At 53.2% G+C, this 18,882-nt stretch overlaps 1 protein-coding gene across 1 annotated transcript in view; it reads right to left on the minus strand.

Moving 5' to 3' along the window:
- IGSF21 (immunoglobin superfamily member 21) overlaps positions 1 to 18,882 on the minus strand; it is a 235,192-nt gene that overhangs the window by 124,335 nt on the left and 91,975 nt on the right. Inside the window, exon 2 of the mRNA XM_045998080.1 lies at positions 10,576 to 10,688. Within this exon, the coding sequence (XP_045854036.1) occupies positions 10,576 to 10,688 (113 nt within the window). The remainder of the gene's footprint in view (positions 1 to 10,575; positions 10,689 to 18,882) is intronic.

Here is an 18,882-nt window from a genome sequence, read left to right on the forward strand (position 1 = left end):
TCAGCACATTCCAGGAACAGCAAACAGGCCGTAAGATGGGAGTGGTGGGCCCATTTGGGAACACGGTAGGAAGTGTTGCTGCAGAAATCAGCCAACGGAGCTTGAATCATGAAGGACCTTGTATCTGGGCCTGTGACCTTGAACATGGTCCTTAAGGTGACCGAAGTTCTTGCGAAGTGTGGGGTGAGAGGTGGGAGTCAGTCATGGTATTATCTGTGATCAGCTGTGTGGTTTGGAAAAGTGCCAGGCTCTGCCTATCTGCAACGGGGGGACTGTCTGGATGCCTGTGGGCATCTCTGAGTGCCCTGGTAAGAAGGCACAGTCACCCTGAGCGGGACACACCCCACCAGGAGAAGGTGGGCAGAGGAGGAGAAGGAGGGACTCGGAGGGGAGGAGGAACCTGGGCTGGTGTTTCTTGGAAACGTCCCTCATTTCAGCCACCTTACTTTCTATCCCAGGCGTGCTGGAGTGCAAGTTCACCTTTAATCCTCTGTGACAAGTTAAGTCAGCCCCTTGTCACTTAAACCCAGCAGGGCTAAGTCAGGCCAAGGCTGCCGGAAACTGCATTCTGGGCTCAATATAGCTCCCGGAGTCCACTGGCTCAGAGCTTCTGCACTTCTGATGAGGAGCGCCCAAGTCTCACTCTGGGAGCGCACAGTGCCCGCAGCCTCCCCAGGTTAGCGTCCTCTGGGGGAAGGAGGGAGTCTGGGTGCAAGATGGGAAAGAGACAGCACATTCACATTCCATACACACCAACCCTGCGTCACCGTTTTATTTTCCTGATGAAGAGCCTGAGGCTCCGGCTCCGAGAGGGAAACTGGTTTGCTCAAGGTCACACAGCAGGATGTCTGGCCCCCGATCCCTGCTGTTTTCTCTTCTGTGCACTTGGTAAGTGAGGACGAACTTCCCAGGACTGAGCTAAGTCATCAAAATGTCTTCTCAGTCCTGTATGAAACCTCCAGGCAGAGAAATGGTCTCATTGCCAATATCAGAAACTTGATCTTAATCCTCCAAAGAGGATGAATTTCTCTGCTCAAACCACTGCCCCCCCCCCCACCCGCCCACGTTGTGCCAGGGAGAACGGTGACATATTGCCAAAGCCTTTCCTCCCCCCCACCCCACTTCTTTTCTCCCTCTTCCATCCAAGGGCGTCTATGCACACATCCAGACCGACTGTCCTGCGGTGTCCAGGCTGAGTCCAACCGTCCAACATTCTTCCCATGTGAGGCTGCCTGCAGCACAGTCTTCCCACCAGGTCCTCAGGTCCCTCGCGGGACACGGGCTCTTTAACTCAGCCTTGCAGCCCCTTGGTCTCCTAGATCCATGCTGAATGTGACCCCGGGTGACCCGAGGGTAGAGACCCTGCACGTTTCATTCTCTCGAGCACCTGGACACCTGCTCTTCTAGGGCTTTTCAGGGAGACATCACAGACCCCTCTGAGAATACCTGGCCCCTTCTCTCCCCAACCAGAACCACGTACAACATTTTGGGCATAATTTCTGGGGTCCAGAAGCTTATTAAACTACTCCGGAGGGATCCAAAGATCCCACGTAAGGACCATGGCCCTGGGCTCGGCCAGCACCATAGCACGTACTGGAGAAAAAGATAAATAAAACTCAGCGGCGGACACAAAAACAAGATGCGTAACTAGGATACAAGGTGACGCGTCTCAAATGGAAGTCTGTACAAAGTGCTAAGGAACTTGCGGGAGCTCCAGCTTGGTGAGGGACGTCTGGCCAGGCGCACAGAGAGGATTTAGTAAGCGAAGCGAAGCCTTCGTCCCCTGCTCTGTGGGTGAAGGAAGCAGTTTGTCTGCAGGGCATCTCTTCTGTTTCCACAAATCCCTGTAAGATGCTTGGGAGAGGGTGATCAAGCCCGTTGGCTAGATGAGAAAACGGATCTTTACAATGTGGTGAAGCCTGGCGGGCCTGGAATGTCTCCCCGGGGGCAGGGCATCCACCTGGCTCTTTCAGTCTCCACCCTGAGTACAGCGCTCGGCATGGAGCAGAGCTTCAGGGAGGTTGTCGGATGGTAGAGCTGGGATCTCTCCTCCAAATACCACATGCATTGCAGAGTTATTCTGGGATCCCCAGACTCTCCGGGCAGCCACTTTCCTGTTCTCCAGGAGGAGAACAAGACTGCCGCCAGGTCTGGGCTGCAAGGCTGGGCAAGTTCGGAATAGACAGGGTAGCTGGTAGCTTATCAAAGACGTACACACGGAGAGGGACCCAACAGAAGAAACGGAGTCTTATTCTTATGTTACGGCAAAGGTTTGTCCGGAAGATCAGGGTCAAATTCCCTGAACAGCTGAAACCTCAAGGCCACACCGCTGCTAGCCTCTGCGTAGCCTTCAGCTTCCGTGCCTCCTTCAGCCTCCTCATTCCAAGGAGGCTGCTCCTGTCCAGGTCCCCAGTGAGCTCCATGTGTCTCGTCCTAAGTCATCTTGTCGCAGCACTGGACACAGCTGGCCCTTCTCCCTTGGGACTGAAACCCCCATGCACTTGGCTTTTGTCAAACCTGCCAGCTGCTCCTTTTCAGCCTCTCCCCCGGTCTACTTTTCTATCTCTAAATTTTGAGTGCCCCAGGGGCCAGCACTGGGTACTTTCCTCCCACCCCTCCCCCCATCCTCCTGCCCAGGCCCACCAGCCCTATCTGAGGTCCCCAGGTATAAATCTCCAGTCCTGATCTCAGTCCAGAACCCCCGACTTGTAGCCTCAGCGGCTGCTCTGACAACTCCATCCCCATGTCTTAGAGGCCCTGGGAACTTAGCCCAGGTGACGGGGAATCCCTGCCCTCCCTCTCCTCCCCCCGTCCTCCCAGTCTCAGGAAATAGCATCCTTCCCCACACCTAGCTCCTGGAGCCCAAAAGCCAGGAGTCACCCTGAAACCTCCTTTCCTTCCTTCCATCAGAACATGAGTGAGCCCGTTAGAGGCCACCTGCAGGTCACTGCAGGACTTCTTTCCTTTCCACCAACTCCAAGGCCACCATCCTAGCTCTTACTCCAGCCACTGCCACCCCTTGCCTGTTACTGCTGGGCCAACCTCCATGCGGTCCCTCTGACTCCACTCTTGCTCTCCACTCCATCCCCTCCACTCCACCCTCTATCCACAAGTGACCTTTTAATAAACTGAACCAGATTCCATTACTCCCCTGCTCCAAACCCTCCAAAGCTGCCCTTGGAATAACTCCAGACCCCGTGCCCTAGAACACCAGGCGTGGCAGGAAGGGTCCTGCTTGTCTGTCTGTCTCGCCTCATCTCTGAACTCCCCACAACTGGCTGCATTCCAGCCCCGCCCGTGGACTTCCTTTCTGTTCTTTGAACATGCGAAGCTTGTTCCCAGAACAGCTCCTTTGCAATGTGCTCCTCTCTCTGCTTGGAATGTTCCATCTCCTTCCCCCAGCAAGACGGATTCTTTGTTGCCTTTGAGGTCTCAGCTTAAATGAGTCTTTTCCTGACCACTCAATCCCTTTCCATCCCACCAGACTATTTCAAGTCTATGCACTCACTGCTCTTACCTTTGTCTGGTATTTTTCCTGTTTGTTTCTCTTTTTATCTCCTCCCCCAAGCTCAGCTACAGGAGTTCAGGATCTTGGTGTCCTGTTCCCTGATGCACACCCAGTGCCTAGAACCATCCTGCTCAGTAACTACATGCTGGATCAATTAATCTTGACCGAGTGAACGGAGCACCCAGCTTCCATCAGTTTCCCGTGCACCAGAACATGGTCCCTAGCCAGGCCAAGTGCATTAGGGTCACCTGGGAACTGGTTCAAAGTAAAATGAACTCAGGCCCCAAATCTCAGCCAATGGCATATTTTTACAGGTCCCTCTGGAAATTCTACGGAGCGGCTGGAGTGGACCATTTCTGACCCTTTACCGCCAAACCACCATTAAAGACCAGGGATTGGGGCTGCAATAACTGCAATTCACACTCTCACCTCTAGGGGGAGCATCCGGGTTTCTCCACCACTCCACCCCCAGAAGGAGGAGCCCTATGAAAAGGGTCTGGGTTGGATTCAACCTGTTCCTGAGAGTGGAAGAAATAAGTACGATGGAAGTAGCTTTGAAAATGTGTTCTTACTTCTTTATGTGTTATAATCAGCTGTCCTTTGGCAGGCCCTCTATCTGGCACACTGTCCTTCTTCTTCTGTAACTGGGGTGGTGAGATGGGGCACGGCACAGTCTTCATCAGCGAGAGCCTGCCCCTTTGGGAGGCCAGGGGGAGGGAGAGAGTCCTGGACAAGGCAGCTCAGACCAGCTTGGCCCTGGCTCTGTGAAGAATGTGTCTTGTCTTTCTTACTCCCTTCCTCCTCCAGATTTAGGAGCTGTTAGAACAGGATGCGTGGGTCCAGGGGAGGAACAAGGAGCAGTCAGCCTGGATCCAAGCCAGAGGGGGCCGGAGGGGTGATCCGGCTCACTTCTCCAGGACTGAGACCTGGTCTCTACTAATCACCAAGAGTGCACCTGCCTTCTCATCCTCGATGATATCATTGGACCATAATGTCCTCTTGTGATCGTCACTTTCTATTTTGGTTTCAGACAACAAAACATTGTCAAGGACTTACACTAAAAGAGAGCCAATGCCAGTAAAACCATTTCAAAATAACTCTTTGCTTCAGGGAGAGAAGAGCTAAGATCCACTGACATGGCTTAGCTATGTGATGACATTTCCAAGAATTGAAATCCAGTTGAGTTCACCAGTGTAACCGCAGACACACAAAGAATGTACCTTTCTAAATGGTTGTCTCTCCCTGTCTGCTTTGGGACTGTAGGAGGGAGGATGGAATTCAAGGAATCTAACGATCTCTGGGGATCTTCCCAAAACACCTTCCACTTGATTTATAATTTCCTTTCCTCAATCCCTTAAGCCACCAAGAGACATGCTAGGACAATGGCCACCATTTTGAATAGGTGCCACAAGGAGTCAAGCCTTGGATTTGTTGGCTGCAGACGTTATCTCTCAAAGCCTACAACGCAGGTGTTTTCATGCCTAATTCCACATGAGGATTCTAGAATACAGAAAGATTAGGTCACTGCCCAGACACACACCCTGAACTCATATGCAAGTATCTTGATGTCTCAGCCCCCTTATCCTTCCCAGCCTCATGGGCTAGACTGGCCACAGCCCTATCGCAGAGGAACTGAGAAGAGCCCCTGGGCGAGAGCTTGCCCCAACCAAGTAGCATCACGGAGAAGGGACCCATACCATGAAACAAACACCCAGGCACATGCTCCCCCCAGGTGAAAGAAGCGAGATACAGGGGTCCTGAAAGCAGGGCATTATCACTGGGGCTCTCTATCTCCTTCCATGGCTCTCTTTTCTGTGGCCTTGTAACCTGGGCCCAGCGCAGCTCTCGGGAACAAATTGTGAAGGAAAAAGACAAAACAAAGGAAAGATGATAAAAACTGCCATGAAAGGTTAAGCTCCCATGATTCTCTGTGGCTGTTTAATGGATTTCTATGATATAAACAGACCTTTGGCTTTGCCTGCTGGGCAGGTGACCTCCAACTAAATGAGTTTAGACAGTATTCCCTAATAAGAAATGTTCCTATTTTCCCCACACTCCACCAAGCCCCCTGAGCATACAAAGACCCACTGTCCCCCGCAGACCAATGCTATCAGCTGCACACACATGCCCCACCCGAAATGCAAGTGGGCTATGTGACACGGTCTGCATTTGTACCCATAGCTCCATCACTTGCTCACTTAACAAACACTTAACTGAGGTGACTCCGTGCGAGGTGTTATGGATACAGTGGGGAAAAGGCTCATCCTTGAGCTTGAGATGTTCACCATTCAGTTGACAAAGAGGTGTTCCGACACAGAGTGGGAAGAGCTGGAGTACAGACCCACAAAGAGGAATCATGGACGAGGGGAATGTCTAGAACTCTGTGGAAGTCAGGGAAGGCAACATGAGCTGAGACAGGATCTCTTTGGATAGCCTCAGTATCTTCATCTGAAGAGCCCGTGTAACAGACCCGGGCTCACAATGTTAAGGTGAGGATCAAAGGCAGTTACGTACCCAGTGCCTAGCACATAGTAAATGCTCAATAATATTAGTCACCCAGATTTGTATTTGTAGCATTACTGGATGAATCCCCAGTTATAGATGCGAATGGATAGAAATGATTAAGTAAAGGATACTGCTAATCATTTGTTTCCTAGAACCAAGTCCTGACTTTAATGCTAGGGTAGTTTGCTTTTTAGGTGACCATCCCCTACTGGCCAAGTATGGAATTGCACCCCTGCTCTATTAGCCTCTGCAGCACTCTAGAGAAAAAGCATGAACCTGGGAAATTCAAATTGGGACAGGAAGCCATACAATGATAGAGAAAGCGTGGGGAGATGGGAGGAGGGCTGAGAGGCATCCTAAGGGTGAACAGGGCTTTGACAGACAATTAGGATACCCAGGACTTCGGGTGCCTGTCAACCTTCTTGACATCTCTCCGTTTTCAAACAAGTGTTCTGAGAATGATGATCGCCCTGCCTATCCCTCCCATGCCCCTTCCCCCAGTCTAATGATGGCAAATACAAACACACAACGAATACAATTCATTTTTCAGAACTTCACATTAGAGTAAGTTTGCCTAGAAAGCTGGCTCCATGAGCAGTCAACCTTATTCCCTTGCCAGGAAAGCACAGAATATTCCAGAGGCCTCTGAAAAAATTGCAAATATCTATATCACATTGTCCAATAGAACGTTCTGTGATGAAGGAAATGTTTCATACTTACTCTGTCCAACATGGTAGCCACCAGCCGCATGTGGCTAGTGAGCTCTTGAAATATGGCTAGCCTGGCTGAAGACATGGATTTTTTTTTTTAAAGATTTTATTTATTTATTTGACAGAGAGAGATCACAAGTAGACAGAGAGGCAGGCAGAGAGAGAGAGGGAAGCAGGCTCGCTGCTGAGCAGAGAGCCTGATGCGGGACTCGATCCCAGGACCCTGAGATCATGACCTGAGCCGAGGACAGCGGCTTAACCCACTGAGCCACCCAGGCGCCCAAGACATGGATTTTTAATTTGATCCGATTTAATTCAATTTAAATTTAAATAGCCAAAGTGACTAGTAGTGGCTGCCATAGTGAACAGCACAGACACAGAGTCTCCTAATTGCAGATGTTTTCTTGAGTCTATTCTATAGTTTGGCAATTTCTTCTACAAACTGGGCAGATTGTGGGCAAAGTGCCCAAGGTGCAGGCCCTGGCCACCTCCTCCCTTCCCTTCCCCTTACCCCACTCCTAAGACAACCGCATGGTGAGACCTTCCCAAATGCTCAGCCAGAGGTCTTGTGAACTCCAAGGGAGTGATCCCTTTTGCTCCAGACAATTTCATCAGCTCTGCCAATCTACCCAAAGAATCCAATCCATTCATTACATTGCTGAAAGCTCAGGATGATTCCATTGCTAAGATAATGTCTTTAGGACCAGAGGGGAGGCTGCTGGGCTTTACATGTCTTGGGCCATTTTGTACCCACTGGGCTGAGCGGGCAGTGGCGGCCTCCCCACAATGCCCTGCTTTTCCTTTCTAAAGAGACTGGAGACACAGCCCTGGCTGGGTCTGTGTAATCTATTCATTTCCTTCCAAGCCGGACTCTGTAAGCTCATTCACAGAGGATGGGCAAAGGAAGCTGGGGAAGCAAACAGACGTACAGAAAACAAACAGTGCTGGACAGCTCCCTGTTTGGGGAGGGGGGCAGCTGCGGGGAGATGGAGGTGGGAGAATGGAGATGCAGAAGCTTGTCTGGTGGGGAGGGGGTTCTGACTAGAGGAGAGTGGGGCCCCCATTGCTGCATCTCCCACATCCTCTAGAAACCGTGCCCCGCCTCCACAAGGAGCCTTGGCTCCTGCAGCCCCCATCTTGGTAAGCTCTTATCTCTCTCCATTCAGCTGGCTCCTTGGGAAGAGAGGCGGTGGGTGGGGGAAGGCCAGAGTGGCAGCCAGCAGAGAGAGAACTGGCAGCATGGAGACACTTCCTTGGAGTCTCCCCCCGCCTCTGCCCCCACCCGCACCAGCATAGACAGGGCACGCGAGGTTCCCCTGGTCCCAAGGAGACTTCCAAGTCAGCTGAGCCTGCTCCCTCAATCCAGCTACAGAATCACAAGGGCCCAAACATTTGGCTCCAATGGGCGATTTGCATGTGATTTACATACATCTGCATACCCCCTCCCCACTCCAGAGGCACGCAGTCAAAAGATGTGAAATGAAGTAAAATAAATTAATTAGTGCAGCCTACCATAGCCCAGTACACAGGGCCTGACACCGTAAGAGATGCAACTGATTTTTAAGGCAATCAATGTGATGGCAGGCTAGGGTGGAGAGAGATGGGGTGGGGGGTTGTGATGGGGGAGTCTCAGCATCGGGATACAGATGGGGAGGGAGAGTCCATGTCTGGACTGAAAACTGGGCATCTTTGTCCTGCCCCAGCCTTTTCCCCCATCATCGGGGGATGCAGGGTGGAGCCCTGTGTTCTGGTTTTGTACACCTGGGCCTGCCGCTGGCACTCCCCCGACCCTGGCGGCCCCCTCCGCAGGCAGATTTTCAAAATTCCATTTCAAACCAGAGTGGGAACCGTTGCTTCAAGGGCTGGCAAGGCAATGAGGTGTCCACTGGTCGTTCCCCGTCTGCAAGCCTCGCCCCCATCAACTGTTCCCATTGGGTCTCCCGATTCCTCTTTGCCGGCTGGGCGGGTCTTCTGCTTCCCTTCATGCCGATCCCATCTAGGGATGGTGGAGGGAGAGACAGTCCCTTCGTTAGCAGTGAGCTGCAGATAATTTAGCCCGGTCCTTCTGCCAGGTGCTAATGAGATGCTCGCAGTGTGTCTCAGCCAAGTAGCTCCCGTATCATGTAAATACGCCTCTTAGTGATTCAGTTCATGGCACTGTTTAGCGTATGCCTTGACTTTCTCTAGGCTTGTTGATCTACCCAGGATGGCAATCTCATCTAACGCTGGGACCCTGCGGGGTGCTCAATGTCAGGTTCACACCTGTGGGGCCCAGGCTGCCAGGAGAGCTTAGGTAAGCTTGGTGGCCAGGGGTGGGGGTGTCTTAGCGGGGCTACAGTGCTAAGATGGAGAATAAGGATTTTGGTTAAAGGAGCCCAAGTCACAGCCAACAAACCAGCAAATGAGGAATCAAGGAGCAAGAGGGCAAGAACGACCGGTAAGGACAGGAGGGTACAAGCAAGGCTAGAGCGAGAGCGAGGAGACCCAGGAGCGCAGATCTGGGTCAGGGCATTGAATGGTGAGTGCGCCCTGGCGGGATCCGCCAACTCGGGTTTCCAAGCTCCACCCCGTGTGTGTAGGGGTAGTGTGAAGGAGCAAAGGAACCAGTTCCAGAAGCCTGGTCGTCAAACTGCCCATGCCCCACTCCCCTGCACTCCGCACTCCACACCCCCCACCTGCTCGCTCCATCTGCTCCATCCCAAGCCCTTCCACTCAACTGTGTCATCTACGGGTTTCATCTGCAGAAAGGGCAGTGCAGGAGACAGAGGTCAGACAAGTGTTGTTTTAGCTCAGGGGTTGGCAAACCATGACCGCTGGACCACGTCAGCTTACGGCCTGTTTCTGAGGGCCCACAAACGAAGAATGGTCTTTTACTTCTTTGAATGGTTGAAAATATAAAAAAGGAGAGTATTTTGTGACATATAAAAATGATATGAAATTCAAGTCTCAAGGTCCATGAATAAAGATTTATTGGAACCCCGCCATGGCCTCCCGTTGACACATCGTCTGTGGCTGTTTTCACACTAGAGCAGCAGAGCCAAGTCGTTGTGACACAGACCATACGGTCCCCAGAGAGGAAAATATTTACTATCCGGACCTCACCGACACGTGTTGCCGAACCCTATTTTAGAGCATGGGAAGGAAGTTCTCTGCCCGGCCCATTCCCAAGATGGCGGCATCTTGCTTTGTGCAAACCTGAGCACGGCATGGCAAGAATGTCAGTTCAACTGGACCTTCTCCGGAGCTCCGCCAGCCCCGACTTCCTTGTGACCAAGAGATACCAGGCTGGGGTGCCTCGTTCAGACACGTGAAGGTTCCCATCAGTGGTTGAAAAGGCCAACACGTGCATCCCATACCCACAGCCAGTCCTCCTGTTGCCAACAGCTGGGCTCTGAACAAGCGGACAGTCCTCCTCAGACCCAGCCCAGGGTGCCAGGCACCAGGGCGGTCCTACGTGTCATCGAGTTAGAAGGCGGACTATGTCTGTAATTGGTTTTAAGAAAGCAGGGCGCTGTCACCCAGAGCCTCATGCCTGAAATTTCAGCCTTCGTTGTTCCTTACTTGTCACACAGCAAACCAGGGTGCACAGGGTGCTCACACTTGGTATTGCTGGGGTTTCCTGAGCATGGGGACATATTAGGGACACCAAGGAGGCCAGAAAGAGAGAGATCCTGAGGACAGAGGAGAAGCCTGAACAAAGCACTCTCGGAGAAGAGTTTGGTAAGAGGGCAGAGGACAACACAGAGCTGGGACCGAGGACACAGCCAAGCCTGCAGAAGACTCCAGAGAGACTCTGGGGACTCCGCCTTCGGCCCTGGCTGCGGCGCGGAGGGGAGAGCTGCGGCAACTTACCCGGTACCACACGATCTCACGCATGCGACCATCCGTCTTGAAGTTACACTTCAAGGTCACGGCGTCACCAGCCACCACGGGTGGGAGAGGCTCAATGTTGACAGTCAGGTAGCCTATGAGAAAAAGGAGAAGGGAGGTGAGGGCATGGGGGGAGCAGAAGGGCTGGGCTGACCAGGCAGGGCCGGAGAGAGCTTAGCACAGCAGTTTGCGGGGGAGGGTGCTGTTCGCCCTGGATCCCGCGGGATTGGTCCCACTCATCACTCTCTTCTTCCCTCTCATCGACGACTCCACCCTAAGAACCTCCCTAGCCCTTGCGGGTCCATCCAGTCCCGAAACACTTCTTCTTGGCATCAATTTTCCCTTCAAACTACCTGCTGGCAGCTGGAGAAAATGCCTTCCTGTGGTTCTACAAGACGTCCCAGAGAAACGGTCCTGTGGTCAAACAATATACCTCCTTCCTTCTCCCTTTTAATGGGGTCTTGATTCAAATTAGCCAGCGAAGCCCCACAGGAAATGACATTGTGGAAATTCATCTAACCCAGGATTTCTCTTAGCCATCCCTGATGCCTTGTCACTATCCTGTGCCATCAGGGTGCCACGGAACCCACGTCGGGAAACGGTGTTCTAGGTGCCCAGACCCCTCCATCCCGAGCCTTGTAACCAGATTACTGCTGGTGAAGGGGAAGAGCTCCCCGAGGAGCTCTCCTAGTCTCCCATGTCACACACAGTGCCCCACAAGGGGAGAGGAAGCTCCCCCCAAGGCCACGGTGGCAAAGGGATGACAATGAGCTCAAGGCCTTGGAAGGAGTCCACACCCCGGCGCCCCAGCTGCTCCTGGTGGCCACCCCCTGGGGTACACTCCTGTCCCCACACCCAAGTCCAGCTTGGTGAAGCCTCTGACCCTCTCCATAGCCTCCCACAGCCCCATCCCGGAGGGCCAGGCTCACTCCAGCTCAGGAGGGGACCTCATTCTTGGGCTGATCATCCAGGCCCCTCTGATTGGCTTCCCACCGGCTGATGTCCATCCATTGATCTAATGGATCAATCCAGTCCGATTGTCTTAATGAGAAAACTAGCCAGAATGGGTTTGGGGATTTCAATTGTGCAAGCAACCTGAATGGATCGAGCCCAGGGCCCTGACCCCTGCCTGGAGCTTAATGGTTACAACACTCCTGAGGCGGGGTGGGGGGCGAACCAAGAATCGAGCTCTGCAGGATCAATCTGGAAGCTGCAGTCAGAATCGACTTGTGTGGTACCAGGCTTCAGGTCCCAACAGGCCAGGGTGAGGGGTAAGGCAGGGGCTCACCTCCAGTGAGAGCCTCAACAGTGCCTGCATGGTCCTTGAGAGCAGGGACTGGAACCAGCTGGAAGGACCAATTCTGTTCCCTCCTTTCATCATTCATTCAGCCCCCAAGTTTGCTCTGACCTGCGGTGAGCAGGGCCATGATCCGGGAAGCAGGATGGTCCCAGCATTGCTCTGTCCTCTAGGCAGGCACAGTTTGGGGACAGATTCGCAACCTGGTCACCCTCAGTGGGCAGGTCAAGGTGGGGGGCTATGGAAGGGGAGGGAAATCTTTCTAGTCTGGACCATCGGAGAAGTCCCCAAGCCCAGCTGGGTCCCCAACCATGACAAAAAACCCACTGTCCTCAGTGGGATGAAGCCCAATGACCGAGAAGACCCCGGGCAAGCCAGTCCTAAGCAGGAAATAGTAATAACCAGTTACATTTTCATGGGACCTACTCTGAGGCAGGTCCTGGGCTAAACCACTCATTTACCTGTCCTGACAACCCCAGGAGAGAGGAACCAGTGTTATTCCCACTTTCTATGGGGAAACAGAGAGGCAGAGTAACCCACCAAGATCACACGGCTGTAAATAACAGAGCTGGGACGGATGCCCGACCTTCTGTTCCATTCTGACCACTAGGCTCTATATAGCCTGTCTCCTGATGGGAGAGGGAGGGGAAGGGCTGGCAGACACTTCACATCCAGCCCCAGGGAGGAGGCAGAGTGTTCCTGGGGGGCTGTGGCAGAAGTCCAGTACCTGATCCTGTCTGTGGTCATTCCCAGCCCTGGGCGGACCCCCGGGCTCCCCTGTTCAGTGGGGCAGCCCTCCCTGAGGGTCTCGCCTTCGAAGCTGCAAGCCAGATGGCCAAAGAGCTCAAGACCAGAGAGGGGCTCCCTCCCACCGGAAGGAGGTGGGAAGCACACATTCTCGGCTGGGTGAATCCTGCGGCCGGCCTACGGTGGGTGCTGATGGCACGTGCGTGTGAGGCGAGCTGGGGCGGGGGAGGATGGAGATGCCAGCCTGCAGGGTCGCCATTTGTTGGCAAACCAGGGGGGAATTACAGGGGGGAAGCCGGTGAGGCCGGGGTGGGGTGGGGAACAGCTGAAGCTCTGGTAACTGCTGGTTGGGTTAGGAGCCCCACAAGGTGAGGCAGAAGGTCCGGGGCACAGGACTCAGAGGCGCGCAGCGTGAGAGCAGTGCAGAGCCCCCGGCACAGCGGGGCCGGGGCGCAGGGGCACATGGGACCCCCGAAGAGGAGATTTAGAAGGAGGGAGCATGAGTGCGGTGCTTCTGATGCCTTAAGCCTGCATTTCCCAAAGCGTGTAGACCGAGGGAGCTTCTAATAGATGTTTCAGGCAACGAGATTTCTATTACCAACACAGCGCGGAACAAAACTAAGGGTGCTCTCCACCCCCACCCCCCCCCCACCATGATTCCTCTCCTTCCGGCTTTCTGTCTTGCCTTCATTCATGAAAAAATATTGTTGGGAACCTAGGCAGTCCCAGGCACTCCTCCAGGCACGAGAGATGCAACAGGCAAATCCTACCCTCAAGGAGCTGACGTTCCAGAAGAGGGGACAACAGTCAAATGTGTGAATGATGGGCAACACGGCAGCCGGGGACAGATGCCATGAAGAAAGCAAACGAGGGCAGGGCATCAGGAGCAGCGGAGCAGGGGCTGCTCTGGACTGGGTGGCCCAGGAGGCCTCTCCGAGGGGGCCAGCCTAAAGGCAAGTGTGAGCCATGCAGGTATCTAGGGGGAAAGCATTCCGGATGGAGAACGGCACATGAGCAAAGGCCCTGAAGCTGGAGTGTGCTCAGGGTCCTCCCTCAGTTTGGGCCAGGGTAGTAGGACATTTTTTCATAACACGGTACACTCTGGATCCTGTAAGACTCAGCATCTTGTAGGAGGAGAACCAGGGTCAGGGGTGAAGGGAGGGTACAAAGCTGAGCGGGGCACTCAGCCCACCGCAGGCCCCTGAGTCCGTGTGCCTCCCCTCCTCCTGGCCGTGCTCAGTCCCTTGGAACACACACCAGGAACAGGGACCTAACCCGAGGCAGAAGGGACTGTCTCTGCTTCCCAAGGTCCTCCTGCTCGGAGGGTGGGGGCCAGGGTGAGAGCTCCCAGCCTAGTAGTGGCCCGGGGAGGGGAGTCAAGGGAAGGGCTCCAGCCACCACCACAGGAACTAAAGTCTCCACCCGGGGCGCGCCACATTCCCGCAGTCCCAGCGCCCCGCCCCCGGTCAGTCACCAGCACGCCCAACAACCTGTGCGACACCGTGCTTGCTGCCTGTGTCATGCTGGCGTGTAGCTGTCTGTTTGCACATCTGCCTCTCCTTCTGGAATGCGAGCTTCACTAATGTCAGCGGAGTATGGAAATGAGATTTGACAGGGACCGCTTTTGGAGCTCTCCTACGTGTAGGTGGTGTGGGCTCCCCACCCCCCTGCTGCCACCGCCCTGCGAATGCTGCTGTCACCGAGCAGGAACGGTGCGGTTCAGGGCGTGGGTGCTTCCTATCCAAGGCCAGGACAAGCCTCAGGTGGTGCGTGGTGCGTGGGCATAGCAGCCTCAGATCTGGAGGGAGGATCACTAGGGGGGCAGAGGGGAGGCATGAGGGGAGGCAGGGGAGAGTCAGGCGACAAGGCAATTTTCTGATAGATGTACCAGGAGAAGATCCCGTCAACGCCAATCAACACCTGGATCACAGGTGAGAAATCACCTTTGCAGATGCAGTCACACACAGGAGAGAGGACAGCAAGGGTTCGCGGCCAAGGAGGTTTTTGCAAAAGAAAAATACACGGGAAGTTCTCTAGGTCCGACAAACATTTCTCCAGCTCCTGTTTCACTGAATCCCATCACCTCCTGAACGCTGTTCTCTGCAAGTTCCTCCCTCACTTCCTTTGCTTCCCCCACCCACGTGCCTCCAGCAAATTTGAAGCCAGTTATCTGGTTCAAGTTTCTCGCTCTACCACGCGGCAGTGACCTGGGCAAGCTAGGTGGCCACCACAGGACTCAGTTTCCCCAGGTGTAATGCAGAGATGGGAATAATCACAGGTTGGTGAAGCCCTGCCCACATAGGGAGGCGCTCCTGACCAGGGTGAGCGGGCACCGTGCTTCCTGGCTTCCCAGACCTCCATTCCTTCCCACTTCCCACTGTCCAGCTGAGACATCTGGTCCTGGATAGAGGTGGGAAGAGTCGGACATCCGGAAGTTAGTCAAGGAGTAGGAGAGTCAGAGGTGACCAGGGATCAGAGCCAGGAGACCCACATGGCATCCTTCCCCCAAGGCAGAGGACAGGGAACCATAGAGAAGAGATTTGAGCAGGACTGAGGACCTGTCCCCTCCCCACCCTGCTTCTAGCTACTGCTCAGGTCTGGGCTGGTGGGAAGGAGCAGCTGAGCAGGCAGGGGTCGGGGGAGATGGGCTCATCCACCAGCCAGGACGCGGCGAGCATAGTCAAAAGAGCCCAAGAAACCTGAGTTCTGGCCTCGGCTATGCCGCCAACCAGCTCCGGGACCTCAGGCAGGCTGTCCCTCTTTGGGCTTCAGTCTCCCTCTCCCTAAAATGAGGAATAAACTGGATTTTTAGAGCTTTCCAGCTCCAATCAATCCCATGTCAGATGGCAACTGAGCCCGAATCTTGCCCCCTTCCTTCCTGGTACGACTCAACCCCATTCCTCCGAGAAGTGAATTTCTCAATTAATCAGCCACCAGCTAAAGACGGAGCTCTGTCCTTCTCTGCGTTAAATTTGCCACCAATCAGCCTTTTGCATGAAAGCCGCCAAGCACGGTATGAAGAAGCAGGATCAGGAGTGGAGCCGGATTCATCTTAACGAAGCAGTTCATTATCCCGAATGGGGCCATCACTCTCCCCCTCTATCTCTGACTGCATTCACATCACTCCTGTTAAGATACATTTAGCAAAATCACAGGCAATATTTAGGAACCAGGCGTCCACCCAGGACGAGCTGGTGACAAATAGCTCTTCTGTCCGGAAACCTGCCTTGTCATATCCCAGCGCCCCTTCTCTCCCTCTCCCCTTGTCCTGCTCAGAGGGCCAGCGAGGGCTGCCACGGGAGGGGTCCAGGCCTGCCTTGATGCAGTGAAAAGAGAGAGCAGTTATGTTTGGGGTGACCAGATGTTTCCGTCCATCCAGACTGACGGGTTTCCCGGGATGGGGACTTTCAGCAGCTCCAAAACAGAATGTCCCTGGCAAAGTTACAATCGCACCACGACCCGTGGATGGCCCTGGCACATTGCTGAAACCTCTCTATCTAGTTCAGCAATGAGACATACGTCTCTTGACCAACTCAAAGACGGTAGAGTCAATGGTGACCTCCTTCTTGGTGCTCGACTCTGCGCAGATTCAGCAGGCATTGGTGGTTAAGGAAGTAATTTGTGGGCTGGGGTCCGGCTTCGACTTCCTGCATCCATTCATGCCCTTCCAGCATCCTCTGCCAGCAGCCAGGCTGCTTCCTCTGAAATGCACACCCCTGGCTTTCTTAGTGGCCTTCAGAGCTTCCAGTCGCTCCGTGGGAAACGTCTTGAATCCTCTTGGGGGCATCTGGTGCATGCCCAGCCCAAGCTCCCTGTCCAGCCCCCACTCCTCCTCACAAACAGCACCCCCTCTCTCAGCTGGGTCCTAGCACAGGTGGTCCCCCCAACCCGAACCCTCACTCTTGGCTTGGGAAACTGCCGTTCACCTGCAAGGATTAATGGAAATCTCACTTCCTCAGGAAGACTTTTCCTGACTCCCCAGGCTGCCACGGTCCCAACATACCCCTTCCTCCCTCCCACTTAGGACACAGAGAAGGGCTTGTGATGATTTCTTTGGTGAACATTGACCGGTAAGGAGGCCACGAGCTGGATCTAGATGCTGTGGTACTGATGTGCCCGGATCATGCCTAAATCAGAGTCTCTGTTGGACGAAAGCACAGATGGGTTGTGCCCATGCCCTAGACTGCCCATAGTTAGAGCGGGTGGTTTCCCAGGGGGACTACCATACAAGCAACTCTTCCCTGTGGCCTTGTGTGACGTGGCCCTGGCCAGGGCTCTCTATAGACTCAGGTGCCTTCTGCACCTGCCTCTCTGACCACATCTGCCCAGACTGCCTTTGGGTATCCAGGGAGTCTCTCCTGAGGGTCAGGCAGGAGAACTCCATCCAAAGGAGAAAATTAGCAGTGGGTGGTGAGCGGCCACCATGGAAGGATAGAAGACACACTGACTGAGTGAGCAGACAGACAGACAGAGTAGAGCAAAGACCACGGGCAGCACGAGCTACGAAGAGAGGCAACAGAACCCACAGGGAATGCCCCTTGCTGAGCCACCATAGAGCAGGGCCCCCGAGCGGCAAACAGTGGGTGTCCACCTGAGCAAGGTGGCTGCTGGAAGTGACAGGCTTAGTGTCAGGGGAGAGAGCTACTGCCGCATTCTGAACAGTGTCCTGCTTCTCCTGCGAACACTGTGTAGGGCTGGCGTCCGGTCTCCTTGCTTCCTCCAGTGGCCCGGCTGCCAACACTCGTAACCAGGTACCTTGCAGCAGGTTGGTTAAGGACCCCAAACATAGGCCACCACATCACTGCTTGATTCACTCTTGGATGTCTGCAGCTACCTCAACAAAACAGGCCCAGAATGGAAGTGATGTTCCCCCCCTTAGCTCCGGGAACACTTGCAAGGCCTGCCATCCTTATAAAATATACCCAGAATCCAATCCCTCACCCCTCCCTCTTTTTAGCTACCTCTCTGGGCCTGGCCACCATCATTTGTCACTGGTCAACTGCAATGCCTCCCAACTAGTGTCCCTGCTCCCACCTTTGCCCTACCTACCTCTCTGATTTCATCTCCCCTCACTCTCTTCCTCATCCCCTCCACCCACGCACAATGAACTCTGCCCAATCCCAAAGACTCCAAGCATATCCCCACCTCAGGGCCTTTGCACTTGCTGGTCCACCTCTCAGAAAAATCTTTCCCTCCATACCCACAGGGCTCAACCCCTCAGTTCTGCGGCTCAACTGCCACCTCTTTGGAGAGACCTTTTCCAACTACCTTCATGAAATAGTATCCTGTCCTTCTCTTGCTCTTTACCCTGCTTTATTCTTTTTTAAACATTTATTACATCCTGGTACATATTTATTTGCTTATTGTCTACTGATATTTCCCTCCACCCTCTCCCATACCCAACCAGGTTGGAAGCTCCATGGGAGTGAAGCCTTTGTGTATGCATATGTGTGTATATTTCAAACTTCTTGCCCTAGTGCTCAGACTGGATAATTTCTGTTGATCTATTTCAAGTTCACAGACTTTCCTCAGTCATCTCTGTCCTGCTACTGAGTCCATCTGGCGGGCTTTCATTTCAGTTATTGTGTTTTTCAGTTCTGGAGTTTCTGTCCGGTTCTCCTTTATACCTTCTATTTCTTTGCCGAGCCTTTCTATTTTAATATTTGTTTCAAGACTATTTGTGATTGCCTGTCCAAGCATTTTTATAATACCTACTTTAAAGTCCTTGTCAGATATTTCCAACACAGCTGTCACCTTGTCACTGGAGCCTGCTGATTGTCTGCCTGTGTGAATTGAGATTTTCATGATTCTTTCTGTGTCAAGTGATTTTAGTTTGTATCTTGGACATTTTAAGTACTACCTTATGAGAGTCTGGTTTACAGACTTATTCATACTCTTTCTTTCAGGGGCACTTCAAATTCTAGTGTTCAAACCACCTGCTAGTATTTATGTTTCTGATTTTTCCAAATAGGTGTCCATACATTCTGTCCAGGTCTCACAGTCATATGAGTGGGAGATAAAGGGAGGCTGATCTTCATCACTTCACACCAGAGGTCCTTGACTTTTGTGTTTTTTTTTTTAACCACTACTTTATCCCTAGAAACTGGAACAGTTCCTGACATTTTAAAAGGAATTTCATAAATATGTGCTGAAGGAACCCAAAACTGAGCCAAAGACATGTGATCAGTGCTTGGCGATTTTCAAAGGATATTGGTAATTATTAGCTCACTGATCACCATGGCAAC

The sequence above is a fragment of the Meles meles genome, chromosome 1, assembly GCF_922984935.1.
Source record: "Meles meles chromosome 1, mMelMel3.1 paternal haplotype, whole genome shotgun sequence".
NCBI classification, from domain to species: Eukaryota; Metazoa; Chordata; class Mammalia; order Carnivora; family Mustelidae; genus Meles; species Meles meles.